Source organism: Macrosteles quadrilineatus, unplaced genomic scaffold, assembly GCF_028750875.1.
Source record: "Macrosteles quadrilineatus isolate MER2022 unplaced genomic scaffold, UCM_ALF_1.0 Scaffold_8__2_contigs__length_117827958, whole genome shotgun sequence".
Taxonomy (NCBI): domain Eukaryota; kingdom Metazoa; phylum Arthropoda; class Insecta; order Hemiptera; family Cicadellidae; genus Macrosteles; species Macrosteles quadrilineatus.
Window position 1 is genome coordinate 72,233,110 of NW_026542601.1, and position 19,468 is coordinate 72,252,577.

General features: G+C 36.1%; 1 protein-coding gene across 5 annotated transcripts in view; it reads right to left on the minus strand.

Annotated features, from left to right (window-relative positions):
• LOC129000001 (rho GTPase-activating protein 44-like) overlaps positions 1–19,468 on the minus strand; it is a 39,192-nt gene that overhangs the window by 7,262 nt on the left and 12,462 nt on the right. For 4 of the 5 annotated variants that reach the window (XM_054426841.1, XM_054426839.1, XM_054426840.1 and 1 more), the window contains exons 3-13: positions 18,359–18,509; positions 16,835–16,908; positions 14,681–14,869; positions 14,015–14,268; positions 13,412–13,561; positions 12,252–12,429; positions 11,653–11,773; positions 8,469–8,662; positions 3,492–3,608; positions 1,114–1,560; positions 405–571 (exon numbers count right to left, since the gene is read on the minus strand). In XM_054426841.1, the coding sequence (XP_054282816.1) occupies positions 405–571; positions 1,114–1,560; positions 3,492–3,608; positions 8,469–8,662; positions 11,653–11,773; positions 12,252–12,429; positions 13,412–13,561; positions 14,015–14,268; positions 14,681–14,869; positions 16,835–16,908; positions 18,359–18,509 (2,042 nt within the window). The remainder of the gene's footprint in view (positions 1–404; positions 572–1,113; positions 1,561–3,491; positions 3,609–8,468; positions 8,663–11,652; positions 11,774–12,251; positions 12,430–13,411; positions 13,562–14,014; positions 14,269–14,680; positions 14,870–16,834; positions 16,909–18,358; positions 18,510–19,468) is intronic. The other variant, XM_054426838.1, reaches the window with a different exon arrangement.

Here is a 19,468-nt window from a genome sequence, read left to right on the forward strand (position 1 = left end):
GAAAATTCTACTTTTCTGTAGAGCGTGATGGCCAAGATAAAATCATAAAAAATTAATCAGAAATGGCCCCAAAATGTACCTAGGGTTTTTTTTAAATTTCTTTCTAAACTATGACATTTAACGAGCCAAGGTGTTCACAGACTTGTTTGTATCTTGACATAATGTGCCTCCAGTCTAGATTATATGGAGAACAACCTGGTGAGTGGTAGAGTACGAAGCTTCAGTATCAGGTTCAAATCCCGCCAACCACAAAAGTGATACTTCTGCAATCCTCTCGATCCTAGCTTGAAGTAACATGTAAACATTGTTTGGAGCTAGAACCTAGTGTCCTGGGAGGTGAAGGTAGGACATACACGAGTAGATGATTGCTACATGATTGGCAACAGTTTGACTTGTATACTGACCAGGCTCCACCAGGGAAGTGCGAGGCGCTGGCGTAGGTCTGGGCGGTCGTTTACGCTCCAAGGTTCCATACACTAGCTCAGCAGACCCACGGAACTCTGGCTTCTCAGGTTTGGGCGGTGGTTTGACTGGTTCCAGCGGTCGTAGTGGTGTACTCTCTGCTGAACTTCTGGCAAATCAAATATCAAGTTCTGATCACTTTGATTAGGCTTTCATATTGTATGCCACTCTATTATTTGCCAAATATTTGAAGTGTTGTTGAAAGTCTTTGCACATATTTATAACACTGTCAATAACAATATCCTGGCTACCTATAGAACTTTTCAACTCAAACTTTCCTTGGTTTAAAATTATTTCAGTGACAGCAAAATGTTCTAATTTTCCAGTACCTAATTTGTAAAGTTTTTGCGTATGGTAGACAGTATTTGTGTTGTTTATCCAAGCATGAACTCTCTCCCATTCAGTTTGCTATTCCCAATAAAATCTTTGAAACCTAGTCTCCTGTGAGTCCTGTGACCTATGTAACGTTATTAGTAATTACATAACTACTACAATGTAAACATGACTAATTACTCAAAGTGGAAACATAAAAAATATTAAGACAATTACATTGTAAGAACTGACTATTAATAATTATAACTCAAATATTCTTACTAATAACTATATGTTACATGCACATTTATTTATACCTCTACCAAAACAAATTTTTACCTTTGGGTTAAATTTTCTTCTTTTGTTCCTGTCACAGATTTTAATTCACCCTGAATAGTTTCTACTTTCTTTTCCTCTTCTTCTCCTTTCTTCTCTTTGTCTTCCTGTTTTTTATCACCGACTTCTGGAGTTTTTTCCACCACAAGTCTCTCGAACCCAATAAAAACTTGAGAGGGATTTTCAACAACTGGGGCGGTCGCAGATTGACTAGAATCTTCAGAGTTTTTACACTCTTTTAATAACATCACCGATTCATAATTAGATAAAGGTCCTTTCTTAGTATCACAATTGGTTTCTTTTTTACCACCACGATTGGTTTCTTTTCCAGAATCTCTACTGGAACTGGCTTCTTTCCCAGTATCTTTGGGAGGGTTTGAAGGTGGGACAGGGGCTGGTTTGTTTTTCCTATTTCTTGACATTGGCTTTGGACTCCCCTGTGGTGGACTGCTGCAAACAAACCAAAAAACATTAATAACAATTGGGTTCACCAAACAACACATCAAGCACAACTACCTGACAGGCATACTCATTAGATACTCACTCTACATCTTACATTAAAGAACATTGTTACAGTAATTAAATTGAATAACCCACTAAACCTGAATAATGTTGATAAATACTAGTTAAGATGGTGTGGAGGGAGGAATCGGGAAAGGCGTCCAGCAATCTTTTTTTGACAGAGAATGCATTACACTCTTTCAGGGAATAGGTCTATTCATCCTGTGGTGTAGAACTTTCAACCAATAAAATTCCATTGGTCCAGGCTCCAATAGAAGCCCTCCCAGAAACACAGTTTACAATACTACAAAAGTTTACAATACTTCTTGCCATAGATGGAATTTTAGCATTGATAATCTACCTGGATTAAAATGCATTGGTACATAACAGCTATTTGGCTCTCTTTTCTTTCTCCTGGAGAATGCGGAAACAGTGTTCCACGAAAGACTAAACAACATCAGGTGAACAAGAGTCTGGTGAGATTAGGTGATTGTCAGTTGCAAGTAGAGGTGTGCGGATGATGAATTTAAGTTTGGATCAGATTCTGTTTGGAAGCATAGTTGAGGCTTGGTTCAGATTGGATCAGATAATTAAAGGCTTGGATTTCGATACTTTCCAATTAGGATAGTTTGACGTTCAAGTACTTAATACATGAATATTAAGGTTAATAAGATAGAATTTTTATTTTTGCATTAACAAAATACAATATTTATATTGCACATCATGATATTTTAAGTTATTAACCTTGGTTCAGCTATTTAAATTGTGACGTTTAAAATATCAGCATACTTTAACAAATAAATGTCCAAACACCAGACAGCAATAAATCATCTAAAGAACCAAACATTAGAAAGTCTAGTAAGCTACTGAATGTGAAGACTGCTGGTAGACAATACCAGTAAAACATGCTGTTTCAGAACAGAGGAGTGTCAATGATATATACTAACATTGATGTTCCAATAGTTAAATACAAATCAATTTTACAATTGTATTTATATTCCCACCTTGTTTCCGGTTCCGTATTAGTTTGTTGATTTGATTATTTTTACATTGAGGATGTTTTAATATTTGCCATAGACTATTACTTGTTGACTGCTACGACATTGATGGAAACGTAAAGTTGGAATTACGTCCTGAGAAACTAATGATGATCATGACGATTTAGTTTTAAACCAAAAACGACATAATACATAGTCCATCCAAAATGTCAGATATTTAAAGCATAGTGTCAGATATCAAATTTGGATTCAAATAACAGAACCCAATCCTACCGGGTTTTTTAAATCCACACACCTCAAGTTTCAAGGTCCCTTCCGACCGCTTCCCACCTCACTCAATGGAGGAAGGTAAATGTACTGTACTGACATTTTGGGTTTGCTGAAGTACCCATCTTGTGAGGGTTAGCCTTAAAACAGCCATGTCCGGTAAAAAGCATAATCAGATAGAAATTTACCTCCCATCTTTTAGCTAAATATAGAAAATCAAAGCTTGCAGTTTTAGCATACAAAATCCCCAATTAATTTCACAGTCCATCTTTCTCGTTCATCCCCCTCCCAGTGGTGTCACCATAGAGCTTTCTTAAGCCTCATTAAATCTCAAAGCACCATTCCCATAAAAAATCTGGTTCCGCTCAAAAGCAAGAATATCAATGGGAATCACCCTGGCAACTAAAAAGACTGCTAGCTCCAGCACAAAACATTTACCAACACCAAGCGGTTTGCTGAAGCGATCTACATTCTATTTCATCAAAAATATTTTTCTCAAGCAAGAATTTTTTACAAGTTTTAAAATATGGCAAACCAACGGAACACGAGTCAATTCTTTTTATAGGTAAAAAGCCAAAGCAATGAGAGGTGAAGTGAGGATGCCACATGTCGTACCTCTGGTCCTCAGACAGACTACTGTTTGACTGCGTCCTCTTCATACCAGAGTCTGCAGTGTTGATCAGATGGGTGTCTCCACTGCCAGCCCTGGTGTGGCCATTGACTACCTGGTCTCTGTAAAACAACAACTCAGTTGGGCATACAATATGTATCTGGTATAGGTCAAATGTAAGAATGCACTTAACTCAAACATCTAACGCTTTATCAGGGTGTCCACCAGGCCAACAAGAAAAAATTCATGAGTAATGCCAGGTAGTTCAGGTCGTACTTTTCATACTATACTTTCTAACGTTTTTTTGCGCGAACTCCCGCAATGCTGTTTTAGCGCTAACACTGTTGGCTATTATAGTTATAGCAAAAAGCATTCTCAGTTAGAAACAAAATTTATGATTACTATAATATCGCCTGACACAAGTAGGCCTATGCAATTTTTATACAGGGTGGTAAAAAAGTCCCTGGACAGTTAAATATTTTAAAAAATAATGAAGATAGAGCTACAATACTTGGTACAAAGTTACAGGGCATAAAACTCTATTTTAACACATATTCAGTGATCCAATAACTCTTCAGGGGGACGGCCCACAAGGAGTCGGAAGAAATTCTTAAATGGAAGCATAGGTCAATATGCACATCAAATTAAAGGTCTTTTTTAGTAGAATACAATGCCGCAAACCACACTTCAAAAGGTTGATCCTGCGCAAAATGACAGCGTTCAAAGATTCATTTAATTTACATTGCTATTATACGCTTTCTCCTCAGGGGGCACAGCCCTAGGAATCGGAAGAAAATTGTTAACGTAAAAATAGGTCGATATGCACAGTGTTGGGGAAGCTACTTTTAAAATGTAGCTAGCTACAACTACTGCTACATTTCCAAAAAAGTAGCTTAGCTACAGCTACAGTTCCGAAAAAGTAGCTAGCTACAACTACAGCTACAATGAAATGTAGCTACAGCTACAATTTTAGCTACTTTTCCAAAGACGTTACTTTTTATTCCACGCACATAAGGTAAATGTAAAATTAATTGCAACTACATTTTTACTGAACAAACATTAAAAAAATGTCAGTATTGTATCTAACATTAATTGGAAAGCAAATTATTCCTAGATTGTATTTAATTTTTTGGCATTATAAACCTAACATTACAACAACAGAACCAAATAGTTGGGTGTCCCATCATATTTAGTACTTATTTTTAAATATTGCATTATTTTTAAGCATCTTAAATGTAAATTTCATTAATTTCAAACATACAACCAAACTATATTTTAAAAACTCATTTTATTTCTTTAATATAGATTCATTTATAGATGTCTTATATCAACAATTAAGACCAATAAAAGTGTAAAACGATTATTTAAAAATACTTTTTTGTGTTACAGAGCCTAGCCTACTGAAATTGGACTTTATTGCCCTTCTTTACTTTTAATGTTAAAAACGACATTGCTATAAACTTTTAAAGTGATAAGTTACTTGTTCTATGAATAACACTTTTCAATGTCAAGAAATCGTCCTTTATTGTCATTATGCATAGGGCAAATTGTGCTTCAACCTAGTTGGTACAGAAAATGGAATCCAGTAACTTATCCTGAAATCGGCTTTTAATTTAAACATTTTGAAATTTGTAAAGTAAAAATAACATGTAGGCCTACTTCGCTATGTAACAAGTTGGCTGTAGTAGGCTTGTTCTTGCAAGGACTAAACAGATTTAGATATATTCCTAATAATTGAACTTGGAACTTGGTATTCGTCTTAAACCATAGCATAGCCTAGGAATTAATAGTCCTATACAAGAGCTGTTACCAGGAGCAAACTATGCTATTTTTTCAATGTAATTTTCATGTTATATGGAGATTTTTTCGTTGCAATTATCATTTAGTCTAGGCATATCTTAAATCACATCAGGTAATTTCCTCTATGTTATTCTAGTAAACCTTTGAAAAATCTTCGTAATCTAACCAAGGAAGGGCTTGTGATGATGAACCACAATCAACAGCTGAAGCAAAGGTTGATAGACCAGCTTTCTCATTATTTTAAGGTTTAGTGTTGGTTTCCATTAAAATCCAAGTTGAAACACTATCGGTATAATAAACAAACTAAATTGATTACTAATTTCCCTGTCAATCACTTGCAAGCATTCAATAGCTTCTCTTGTCACCGGTAACGTTTAAACGTCGTCTGCATCTAGCGATTTTATTTTATCTGAGAGTAATCATAGAGTAGTAAATTAAGGAAATGAGAGCCAAAAATGTGGATAACACTCATTTAATGGCCTCCATGTCCACACAACGTTGTAATAGGGAATGAAACGGCTGCAACCAGCTGTATGAAGCCAAGAAAGTAAGGCCTAATTTTTTTTTAAATCTCAGTTTGAAAGAGGTTGTTTCACGTAAGGTTGAGGTTATGATAAAAATCACTATCTCAAACAATGTTAATGTAGCGAGAAAAGTAGCTAAAATTCCGCTACGACTACTTTAAAAATGTAGCTAGCTACAGCTAAAGCTACAAAATCTTAAAAGTAGCGTAGCTACAGCTAACGCTACAAAAAAAGTAGCGCGCTACTGTAGCGTCGCTACTTGTAGCGCGCTACTTCCCAACACTGGATATGCACATCAAATTAAAGGTCTTCACTTGTAGATTACGATGCCGTAAATTCAAGCTCAAAAAAATGCCTGAGTAAAAAATGGCAGTCGTTCAAAGATTCAAAATGGCGGATTCAGGAAATCTTTGAACATCTGCCATTTTGCGCAGGATCAACCTTTTGAAGTGCGGTTTGCGGCATTGTATTTTACTAAAAAAGACCTTTAACACGTTCACTGCTAATGACGCACTTGTGCGTCATAAGTATATTAGCAGATATATAATACATGATGTATATAATTACATAATATATTTTAATCCACAATTTATAGTATAAAATTTGTTTAATTAAAGATATATTGTCACTCAATTAACATGATCATGTTAATGTTTGTGTTTTTTAGCCATTTATAAAAGTATTACATATCATTAGCAGTGAATGTGTTAATTTGATGTGCATATTGACCTATGCTTCCATTTAAGATTTTCTTCCAACTCCTTGTGGGCCGTCCCCCTGAAGAGTTATTGGATCACTGAATATGTGTTAAAATAGAGTTTTATGCCCTGTAACTTTGTACCAAGTATTGTAGCTCTATCTTCATTATTTTTTAAAATATTTAACTGTCCAGGGACTTTTTTACCACCCTGTATATTACGGTACTGATTAAATAATCCAAAAAATAAAAACTAATCCTTAAACCTGCAGTTTATGAATAACTTTTTAAAAATAGTGATATGTCGATAGGCTACAAAAATTTATTAAATCTCCGTTCAGACACCTGAAAAATAGATTCTTAATACTGATAATTTGATTTTACCAAGTTTTCTGTAAGGATTACTACACCAACCCTTGTCTATATGTACTTTCATATAGTATGTAATTTTGGAGTTATGGGTTGTTTTGCAAGTGGCCTACAGAAGTAACTAATGCAGAAATTACAAAAATTTCATTAAATTTCATTAAATAAAAACCACATTAAAGGTAAATGAATATATTACAAAAAAAAATAAAAATAAAACATTCTAGAAGTGTGCCATGATGAAAATATTCGGTCAAGCCAAACTCAAGGTTGTATCATGATCCACTGTCGTAGAGACACCATCATCGTTTCCAGCGACAACTGCAAAATCCTGAATAACTCCCTCAGTCACGGAAACATCACCACTGTTCCGTGGTCATGACAAAATCCTGATATTGTTCTGCGGTAACGGAAATATTTCCTCGATCGTAGCGTAATTCTAATAATTTCCCAAGGTCTTCATCATCAAGCAATTATTTTTGGACATCATCATTGTTTCCCGCGGTCACAGAAACGTCATCATCGTCTCCCGCGGTCACGGACACATAGTCGTCGTCTCCTGCAGTCAAGGAAACGCCATCGTCGTCATGCACGATCGCGGAAAAATCACTAACAAATCAAGCGGCCGTTTGGATATAATAATCGTCTCCCGCGGTCACGGAAACGTCATCGTCGTCTCTCGCCGTCACGGAAAGGTCATCGTCGTCTCCCGCGGTCAAAGAAACGCCATTGTCGTCATGCGCGATCGCGGAAAAATCACTAAAAAATCAAGAGACCGTTTGGACATCATCATCGTCTCCTGCGTTCACAGAAACGTCATCTTCATGCCCGATCACGGCAAATTGAAAATTCCCGGTAAAATATAAAATTCACACATTTTTTCCTGGTTCGAAAAAATCACGCATAATTCTCGGTATTCCTGGTCGGTTGACACCCTGTTTATGGTAAACTTTACAGAATGGTATACTAATGATGCGCTATGCACACATAAAAAATATAGGTAAATATAGGTATATCATATATTTAAAAACATGAATCTTTTATAAGGTCTTTTATGTACGATTATAATAACTAGGCTTATTTGTGTCTTCTTAAAGAATCTAAATTTGTAATAAACAATAATTAGTACTGTATCTAAATTCGGTCTCCAATTTCAACAGAACTAGTTGCAGCAGAGGCAGATATGGATAAAAAAGGACAGTAAATCTTAGACTTTTTGTGCCGGTTTGGCAGTAAAATGTAACACATTTGAAACCATATTTCATTAAATGTATAACACAGAAAAACAAGGTATAGATAAATTAAGAATTATTATGTTTATAAAACTAATCTTTAGGTAAGAGTTAAAATTGTATCTCAACTGTAGTAGTCTCGATTCTGATTAAACCAAACACAGTAAGGTTGAATAAACGGGTTCCATTATAGGTCATGCTACATGAATAGCATGTAATCTCACACTACTTAATCGCCTACAGTGAAGGGAGACTCGGCTGTAGCTGGGATATACTCTTACCTAGTAAATGAGACTCGGCTGTAGCTGGGATATACTCTTACCTAGTAAATGAGACTCGGCTGTAGCTGGGATATACTCTTACCTAGTAAATGTGACAAACATGTTGTACTCCCCGGGAAAGAAGTAATCACTGTAGGTGACTAGGCTGTCCAATATGATGCTGTGTAGACTGGCTGTGTTCATGTTCATACCGATGTTGTTGCCGTCGTCGTTGGGCGACCAAAGTAGATTGGGGGCAACCACAATAGCTATGTTCTGGGGCGTCATCTTGTTGACCTACGGACATAGATTAGGTTATATTCATATAACACCATACATATATCATATATTCATTCACTTGTACATATGGAATAAAGAATAAGGAGGGACAACTACTAACTGAAAGTGTCAAGGTCCTTGAAAGGTGGCGCGAATATTTTGAGGAACTGCTGAATGTTGATGAAATCACCCCGACAGAAGAAGAAAATCAAAACAATGAGGACATTTACTTTTATGTTGAACCCTTTATCGAGACACCAACAAAAGAAGAAGTACAATATGCAATTAAGTCCCTGAAAAATGACAAAGCTCCTGGAAGAGATGAAATAACAGCAGATATAATAAAGAGAGGAGGAAACATAATAGTGGAAAAGCTGTGGAATTTAATTACAAAAATATGGGAACAAGAAGAAATGCCAATGGAATGGCAGGAAGCAGTCATTATCCCTATTCATAAAAAGGGTGAGAAAGAAGTTTGTGATAACTATAGGGGAATCTCACTGCTTAGTATCCCATATAAAGTTATCTCAAAAATTATTTTAAACCGTCTAGAACAATACTCACACGAGTTGATAGGTGAGCATCAAGCGGGGTTTATGAAGAGTAGATCGACAACTGACCAAATATTTATCTTAAAAGAAATAGTAGCCAATTATTGGGAGTTCAATAAAGAATTTTATGCCTTATTTATCGACTTTCAGAAGGCTTACGACAGCATAAGAAGGGACAAATTGTGGACACAGCTAAGAAAATTCGGCATACCGAATAAAATTATAGCCTTAATTAAAATGAGTATTTCAGGATCTAAATGTTCAGTTAGAATTGATGGCCACAACTGTAACACCTTTGAAGTAAACTCTGGTGTCAGACAAGGAGATGGGCTATCACCGATCCTATTTAATTTTGCCATTGAAGAAGCTCTACAGAAGGTAGCAGAGAAGAACATAGGAGTGAAAATAGGAACCAAAATAAACATCTTAGCCTTTGCAGATGATGTGGTTATAATCACAGAAAAACTAGAAGATCTGAAGGCCTTAACCGAAGTATTTATGAAAGAAACAGAAAAAGTAGGCCTAAAAACAAACGATTCAAAAACTAAGTACATGCACTTTTCAAGATACCTGGATAATACTGAAGAACCAATAGAAATTGATGGCCATACATTTGAAAAAGTCAACAGTTTTAAATACCTAGGAGTAATTATATCCAACCAAAATACTGATGAACTAGAAATCCAAAGCCGAATAAATTCAGCAAATAAATGTTTTCATGCTTGCAATAAATTACTTTCATCAAAATCTTTGTCCCGGAAAACAAAAATCAGGCTGTACAAAACAATAATTTGCCCAGTTTTCCTATATGGATCAGAAACCTGGAAATTAAATAAAAGAGATGAAAAGAAACTAATAGTATTCGAAAATAAAATTTTAAGGAAGATTTTTGGACCAATATTCGAGCTAGGAGAATGGAGAATAAGACACAATAGGGAATTAAGGCAACTGTATAATAGCACAGATGTAATTGGAGAAATCAAGTGCCGAAGAATCAGATGGGCTGGTCATATATTAAGAAGAGATGAAGATTGTAGACTGGGAAGAGTTTTAAAGGGAAACACTACAGGAAGACGACCCCGGGGAAGACCTAAGCAGAGGTGGTGGAAGCAAGTGCAAGAAGATTTGGAGAGAATTGGGGCAACGGAGGAGGATGCGAAAGACCGGTTAACTTGGCGAAGATTTGTTGGTGTGGCCAAATATCACCTCCAATATAAATGGCCCTGGGAGTAAGTAAGTAAGTATATATCATATATTACAATTTATACCAGTACAAATCTTGTTTTATAGCCATTTTGCCAAAGATTTTGGTTAGGTCCAAACGTTGTATAGTATATATTTTTAGGAGATAAACATTAACCCTAACAAGAGCACATTTTACTTACTATTACTCACAGTTAGTCATACAGAAGTGAAGTGAATCACCTCCAGTTCTTGGTCTTCAGCCTTTGACCTTTGAGCTTTAACATGCATATCCTGTTTCTTATTTAGCTTCCCTGGTTCTTTCTTAGTAAGCATTTAGCGTTGAATATAACATTGAAATATTGGGTAAAGAATTATTATTTATGATTTAATATACAATATTGTATAAGATCAATTACAATTTTCACAGCTGTACTATGATCAAAAACATTTTGAACACAATCAAGGTGAGTCTATAAAAATAGGAATCAATGCAACTGTTTCATCACATAAAACCAGTACTTTCTTTAACTAAACGCTTTAATATTTACATTCATGTTATGTTTTTTCTGCAGAGAAGAGTTGAACCAGTTAATTTGTCCTCTCCAGGGTAGGAATAAGGATGAGAAGAGATGGAAGTCATCCTTCCAGCCATCTTGCACTAAGAGATTTCTCACTTACCTACTTTGAAATCATCTAGATTAAGTGCAGTTGGTCCTTGTAGGGGGCTTTGATTAAGTTCCAGAATGCATATAGAATAAAAAAAAAGATGCTTGATATATAAGCCTCTAGAGAAAGTGTTTTTGTGCAAGTGCATTTGATTTCATTTGTATATGTATATTTACATACATGTATAAGGATTTAATTTATATTGAATTGTATCCGCCATTAGGTAATGAAAGCTTAAACCTTGGAAAAGCTTAAGCCTTAATTATTTTATCATAGGCACTTACTCAACTTGTTTGCTTAACTATAAACAGTATTATTATCATCATTATCAATACATCTCAAATACTTTTGTACAAAAACCCAGTATTATTAGTTTATTAGTATAGCATGTTCATCTATTTACACTTGACTCTGTACACATTGTACTTTGAATTGTATATTATCTCCATTGACCTGGCCTATTGTATGACATGTATACTTAATGGCAATAAACTATTTGAATTTGAATTTGAATTTGAAACTACATAGTTATGTGGATACTACAAAGCTGAAGATGGAGGTTTATTAGATTTTTTTTACGATTGAACATTCAAGTTGAACACTCACCTCTTGATTCTGAGAGAGCAAGGCTAGGAACTTGACAAGGTAACGCAGGTTGTCAAGGTTTGCAGTAGGCAGTTGCTGTACCACCGACCACAGAGCTTGTAGTCTGGTGTCGTTTGGTGCTCTGTGGTGAAAATACACTCTGCTGATTACTAATGTAGTAACTTTAGCCTTTACTTTGATTAGCTTGATCAAGGGACGTCTTGTTTTTAAGGTTTTAACAGTGGGATAAGCGTGGTCGCTAATATAGTTTCAATACTTAACTTAGCAGGTAAGCATAAAGCAATGAAAAGTATTACCTAAGGTCAAGGGTTTGATCACAAAAAGAACCATGTTGGCTACAGATACAGTAATGACTTATTCACCTGGAACAGTGGTAATGTGACCCCTTGCGAGTTAAACTAAACAGTGTTTGGTTTCAACATGACATTTTTTTAACAATTGATTTGAACTTCTCAGTCATAACAGTCAAAGAGGATATAATTTGTTGTTAGATTAAATGTAAATTTTAGTACAGATTACAATATACAGTTACAATATATCAATTTTAGTTAAGTTAATTTTAGTACTGTATTAGCTAATTTGATGTTTTCTCTACTAACTTGGCAGCAGCTATCCACTGGTCGTGAAGCCGGTAAGTCATGAGAGGTTCAGGGAGCTGGCGCAGGTAGCTCTTGAGCACCGAGGCTATCACATGAGGGTCCCGATACTCTAGCGCAGTCTCCAAGCTCAAGCAGTTGGCGTCCAAACTCAGCTTCATCCGCTTTATCTTGGACGCTCCTGAAACAAGAGGGTTACATTTAGTCATCTGATGCAAAGTGATGGGATATGCTTGACATGGAAGCGGTTACTTCTACGGGTTGTACTAGAGTTTCACATGTTAGACGCACCACTCATCACCATTTTTGTGGATTTACATTAATCGGACTGAACAGTTACAATCTCAACTCATCATACTGTTCTTGTTTACTAAACAAATAAGCACATACAATCATGCAGAGCAGTACACCTTTTTCCTTTGGGTGTAGTTTTAGCCAAAAAAAATGGTGATAAATGGAGTAGTAAAAATGAGAAGGTTTTTCCATGGCATTAATAACTAAAATAATAAGTCAAAAAACTAAAACTTATCATTGAGGGACCTCGAATATACTGTAGTCATCGTCAAAGAGGCGCCTTAAACAGCTTAAGATAGACTCTGAACCAATTCACATCATTATTACATAGCCATTGATGCAAAGTGATGGGATATGCTTGACATGGAAGCGGTTACTTCTACGGGTTGTACTAGAGTTTCACATGTTAGACGCACCACTCATCACCATTTTTGTGGATTTACATTAATCGGACTGAACAGTTACAATCTCAACTCATCATACTGTTCTTGTTTACTAAACAAATAAGCACATACAATCATGCAGAGCAGTACACCTTTTTCCTTTGGGTGTAGTTTTAGCCAAAAAAAATGGTGATAAATGGAGTAGTAAAAATGAGAAGGTTTTTCCATGGCATTAATAACTAAAATAATAAGTCAAAAAACTAAAACTTATCATTGAGGGACCTCGAATATACTGTAGTCATCGTCAAAGAGGCGCCTTAAACAGCTTAAGATAGACTCTGAACCAATTCACATCATTATTACATAGCCATTGGCGGTTTGCAATGTTTATACACTGGCCTCAAAGACAGAAGTCCTGCAATTGAGGACAGCAAGGCAATCGATTACAGCTAGATATTGTGTTTTCAGGTAAGACACTCAACTCACCCCCAGCTACTCTAAACAGTCCCTCCTCGTCCATGGCCAGCACACTGAGAGCACACACACACAGCTCTATAGGGTAGGCGATCTTACGACCAGTCACTCTCAGATGCTCCTCCAGTGACACTCCAAACACAGGCTTCACACTCCAGTCCACTGTCAACAATCAAACTGTTCACTTCATGTGTTTTAGATTATGTTACATTTTTTAGCTTCACTTAGGCCTATATTGACAGTTAGGGCTGGAAAAATGTGCTGCATCTGTTATTTTTTTAGGCTGCAAAGCCAACATTAATTAAAGCAAAAACTATGTATGTTTAAACTATACGTGTTGCTAGCATGCAAATGTAATAATAATAAATTAATATAAATAATACTTGTAGTACAGTAGTAGGAAATGCGCAATCATAATAACAACTGCACAGTGGTGAGTATGCAGTTTATTCATGGCAACAGTAGAACATTAAATTGTTGTTCCTGAATGAGAGGTCAAAAAGGTTCTTCATCAACAAAGCCCAGTGGTGTACAAATGTAATATGACCCAACAAGCACAATATACGATCATAGTCGTCAAATAATAATCTAAGCTGTAAAGTTAAAGTTACTTACAAATGTTGGACTCCAACTCAGGAATCATTTCATCCAGAGTGGCCATTGCTGTCTGGTGGTACGACCGTTGTAGCCTGGCATACTCCAGAACAGTGGTGGCCAGCTCAGTCTCTCTGGCCATCAGCTGGAACATCTCACAGGCCAGCGTGTCCCGACACTGTTCTACTTTGGTTTCCGCCTCCTCCAACTCGTCCCGGATGGACTCCACTTTGTTTCCTTGCGAATAATTGTTGTGCTTTTGAGCTGTTTGATACCTGATAAAAGGAGAAAGTTATTTGTGTGTAGCAAAACTTCACGAGGTAAAACACAAATTATCAATCTAAAGATAAATTCTATGAGTGAGGAGTGAAATGATACCCTTTTTGAACCACTTGTATCAGTTTGAGAACCATTCTTGATTTGAATACATTCTATTCATTTAAATCAAAATAATGAGCAACTAGATGTCAACTATCATTTACTGTACTTTAATCAATTTAAGCTGAACAAAGATACGTTGTTGTATTCCTTTCAAGAGTGAGATAGAGACAATGTGATAGTTATTGTATACTGCAAGATGACAATCTTGAATATTCATACAAAAGTGTTTTCTTTTTTGTTGACACAGGTTTTTGATTTCCCTCAAAACATAGGTAATTTACTTGTGCTCGAGGACTGCTTGCTCACCTGGTTCTAGCACTGTCCATGTCTAGTATGAGCTTGTTGAGGTGGCGTTTGTGCTTCATGATGGTGGGTATGTCAGACTCCACCACAGTCTGTAGTGTCGCTAACACACCAGTCTCTACTCGGGCCTCATGGTCCACACACGCATTAGCCAGACACATCTCCAGCTTGCCACACTCCGATATCACAGTCCTGCGATCCAACAATCAGTGTATTGACTTTGGGATTGAAGACTTAGTCACAAATGTGTAACCGATGCCAATCTAGGAATTTACACATTATAATTCCAAATATTGAAGTAGCCTAAGCCTACTTCTCCAAATAATTATTTTGTTGCCATTGCTACCTGATTGAATACCTAGTAGTACCTGTTGTTCAAAGGTTTATTGCGGACATTTTCCATCACGAATGTAAAAAACAATACACAAGTAGTACCTAACAACCTAACCAAACCCATCTAACTTATCTTACCTAATATTTATCAAAGAAACTACTTCAAAGGGCTGGCAACACAATTATTACTTACTCTTACTCCCATGGCCATTTGTACCCCAAGTGGTACTTGGCCTCACGAACACACTGCCTCCACGTTGTTCTGTCTCTTGCGGTATTTTCATTGACTTCCATCCTGGCCATATTTTTCTTTACTTCATCCGTCCAGCGTTTCTTTGGTCTCCCTTGTGGTCTTCTCCCCAGTGGATCAATTTTTCATATTTGATTTACAGTAATGATGTGGCCCGTCCAGCAAAGCCTCCTCTTTTAACCTCTGCAATTATATGAGGCACGTTGAACAGGTCTCTTAGTTCTTGATAATGTTTAATTCTCCATACGTCTCCTTATTTAAAAGATTTACCAAACTCCCAATATTTAGCTATTGCTTTCCTTGAGAATGTATATTTATAATATTTGATCTGTTGTGGACCTGCCCCTTTGAAAACCAGCTTGGTGTTCTTCAATTATTTCCTCTGTGTATTCCTCAAGTCTCTTCTGGAGTATCTAAGATATTAATTACCTTATAGGAAGTATTTAATAATGATATTCCTCGGTAGTTATTTGGGTCCCACTTATCACCTTTTTGTGGAATGGGATTATTATTGCATTTCTCCAATCTTCCGGTACATTTTCTTCCTTCCATACTTGTAATATTATTTTATGTATCCTTTTCGCTAGCTCAAGTCCTCCAGCTTTCAATATTTCAGCACTTATCCCGTCTTCTCCCCTGAGGCTTTGTTGTTTCCTGTACTTCTTCTACAGTCGGTGCTTCAAGGTTTGGTTAAACATTCATCTATGTTTACTCCCTCAGTGTCCTCTTCTCCATTTAATAAATCTTGAAAATAACCTTTCCAGACATCTAACACTTTGTATTTCTCAGTGACAATGTCTTCATTTTTCTTATCTTCATAAGAATTAATTGGGTGTATATCCCCCACTAAATAGTTTGACTGTCTTATAGAAACTCCTAGGGTTCTTATCACTTTTGTTTTGTGCTTTTTCTGTAAGACTATTTACATATTGCCTTTTTTTAAACCTCAGAAGTCTAGTCATCTCTTTAAAAACACAATATGTCACAATATGGCTGAAAATTCTGTCATTGGCAATGAAATACTCCAATTATTGTGTAAAGTATAACATTTTGTCTTTCAAGTACAGTACTAGGATGTGTGCTAATATAATAGGCATTTTTTTTATCAGCCAACAAACTGGCTACCGGACAAATACTTGTCAAATGCGAGGGAGTTCTGAGAGATTACTAAAAAAATAGTATAGGTGTCCTAAAATACACAAATGATCTATTTACCAATACTTATGTTGTATTTGTGTAAACACTGTAAACCTTGCTAGGAGTTAACAAATGTAATAAAAATGGTTAACATGGTTTAAGCTTGCTTGTTTTTAAGAGGTTTTTGTTGGGCTTGTACTTTTAGGTAAAATACGTAACTTTAAAAACAATTTGATAAAAAATTGAATGTTCTTTGAAAAAAATTTACAACATTATAGATTTATTATTATAACCTTATTTAATTCATTATCAAAACTAAACTAATTTCAACTAGCTTAGACAGTGTTTGTGGTTCTTTTCACTATCAGTACATCAGTAGGACTTCACGTAGTAAATATTGCTGTTAGATAAACCAAACAGATTCAAACGTTTTTTACCTCAACAAACAATCCTCTTCGCAGTTTCCACTCTCTAGCATAGCAATCCCCAACTGGTAATCTGCATTCTTTTTCTGAAAAACATCAATTTATCACAGTTCCACTTAAAACAGTTTATGATCAACTTCAATGATTGTCATTCGTCGTTTTAAGTAAACATGTGCTAATTTCAAACAAATATAAATCAAAATAGTTTTAAAGGCACAGAATGCAGAATATATTCACAAAAAGGATGTTTCAGGATACTGGAACTGCAACAAAATAGTTAATACTCATCAACTGTACAAATTTTATTCTTTCATTAATCACCTTACATTAATTTATAATTTATTTGTCATGATTTATTTAGATATTTCATTTACAGTTTTAAATAAGGCTCAAATGCTTGGAAAAAGGTTCTATTTATTGTTGTAGGACGTTGTTTCCCGTCCTAACTTATTGTTTTTTAATCTCAAGGGGGTAGACTTTTGCCGAAGGCTGGTCCATTTTAATGTACCACCAGCAACACCCCAGGACAGCCAAGGCAGGATACAACTTCACAGGTCTTGTTAATGCAACTAATTGGGTAGTATTTTAAAACCACATTCAAAACAGGAGAAATGGCATGTAGCTTGAGTTTGAGTTCAAGACACAGCAGCACAACTCCCAGATTCCCCTAGCCTCACTTTTTACGCTCAAACTTTCAACAAAAATCTCTACATTAAATTGAATGGGTTTTCAGAAACATTCGGGACCCACTTGACATATCAGCGACTTTTATGGGGGTGAATATTAATTGTTTTATGGGAGATTGGTGATTTTTGGGAGCTATAAACACAATATTTTGGCTTCTGCAACCATAGTTTTATAGCCTCGTTTAACACATTGAGTGCGGACTACATCTATTGATGTAGTGTGTCACGAGCACTCCTATCGGCCTACATCTATAAATTTAGTCACGCCACTCTCACTACATTAGTTCAGTATGAGCTCAGCCATTGCCGGGACATGTTATTTCGTTGCCAGCCTGTAGTTTAGAATGAAAGCTTTATTTTGGTGTAGGTTGGTACTAAAAATTCCCGTAAAATCCCATCTGGCAATGCTTTTGTCCCGGTTTCGGGGATTTTCTCTCTTTGAGAAATATTACAAAGATACTGGCTACGAATCCAGCTAGTGCTGCTACCTTTGGGTGTTTCAGTGAACTACGTCCATTCTCGGGGTAACGCAGCACAATCACTGCTGATCTTTTGTGATTCGTCAGACTGAAAGATTTGAATGCCAATTGCCTTCGCTGATTCAGTGGGGCGCCGGTGCTTCGCTTAGGCCTCGCCGCCATTGGTAAGCGCCTGTTTAAAGGTTTTCAGCACTTAACATGTTTAAATGATTATACATATTTATTCATATTCGGAGCAGGGCATGGCACATGAATGATTTGAAGGGTTTACTGTATTACTTACATTGTTAGGGAAAACTTGTCATGGATTGCTTTTAGCTTAACAATTTGTACTTTTATGACAAAGGCACAACACAGACAGCAACACATACCAGTCTTTTCTCCTTGGCAGTGGCATCCTGTCCCTGGGTCTGGAGGGAGCCACTCAGTTTCTTGCTCGTGTTCTGACACGCCACTCGGATGAACTCCACCCTCTTATCAGCCGCCTGAAGGTCATCTGATAACACTTCTGTCTTCCCGGCTCTAAAACATTGAGTTACTAAATTAGCAAGTAGGAAAAACCTGCAAAATTTTTGGTGAACAGGGAAATCTGTTAATAGACCTAAATAAACGTAATACATGTTTGTCAGAGGAGAAAGACCCACATGGAGTGCTTTATTTCTAGAAATTCTAGAAGCTGAAACTCAAAACAACTTGGAGCAATGACTCATGTTTTTTCTCCTTCACACACTCTCATTTCCTTTGTACAACATTCATTAAAAAGACAAGTAGTTTATTGACGATTGGAGAACTCTTTCGTTTGGATCCATTAGAACATAACAAGCTCCAAAGTTAAAGGAAACACATAGTATATTATTACGGGAATTGAATTCACTATAAGACGAGTTAAGAACATCTATATATAAAGCCAAAAGTACCAATGAACTTTTGAGAAAACTACAAGTCACACCCCCATAAACCATATACTTAAAATGTTCGTCATGACGAGAAACCTTGCGCAAAATTATCCATTATTTCATAAGTTGCCCTATAAGGTCGTAATTGCTTTCCAAAGGGAACTTTCCATTTACCTAATGTTAAAAATACCTCAGCTGTTATTATTTGTTTGTATTCTGCTTTGTTTATTTCATCTTAACTTAACCAATCAATAGTTTTATTAATACTAATGTAGTAAAATGGGGTGGAGCCCGTGGGTAACAGCTAGTTATCTTAAACTCAATAGAAGGACAAAAGTAAGAAATAAGGTAAGAAGGGGAATTTTGTTCATTTTGACATCTGATATTCTTTGGATGGTTTGGATGGCAAAATGAGTATAAATCACACATTCACAGCTTTGTCCATAACATTATAACAATCAATTCACAACCCATTGGTCTAGCCTTGTTTACAGATCATATATATTAAAACGTGATAGGGGTTTTCACAATTCTGAATCAACCACTTGACGGATTTTCATGATTTTTAAGTTGAAAGAAAGATCA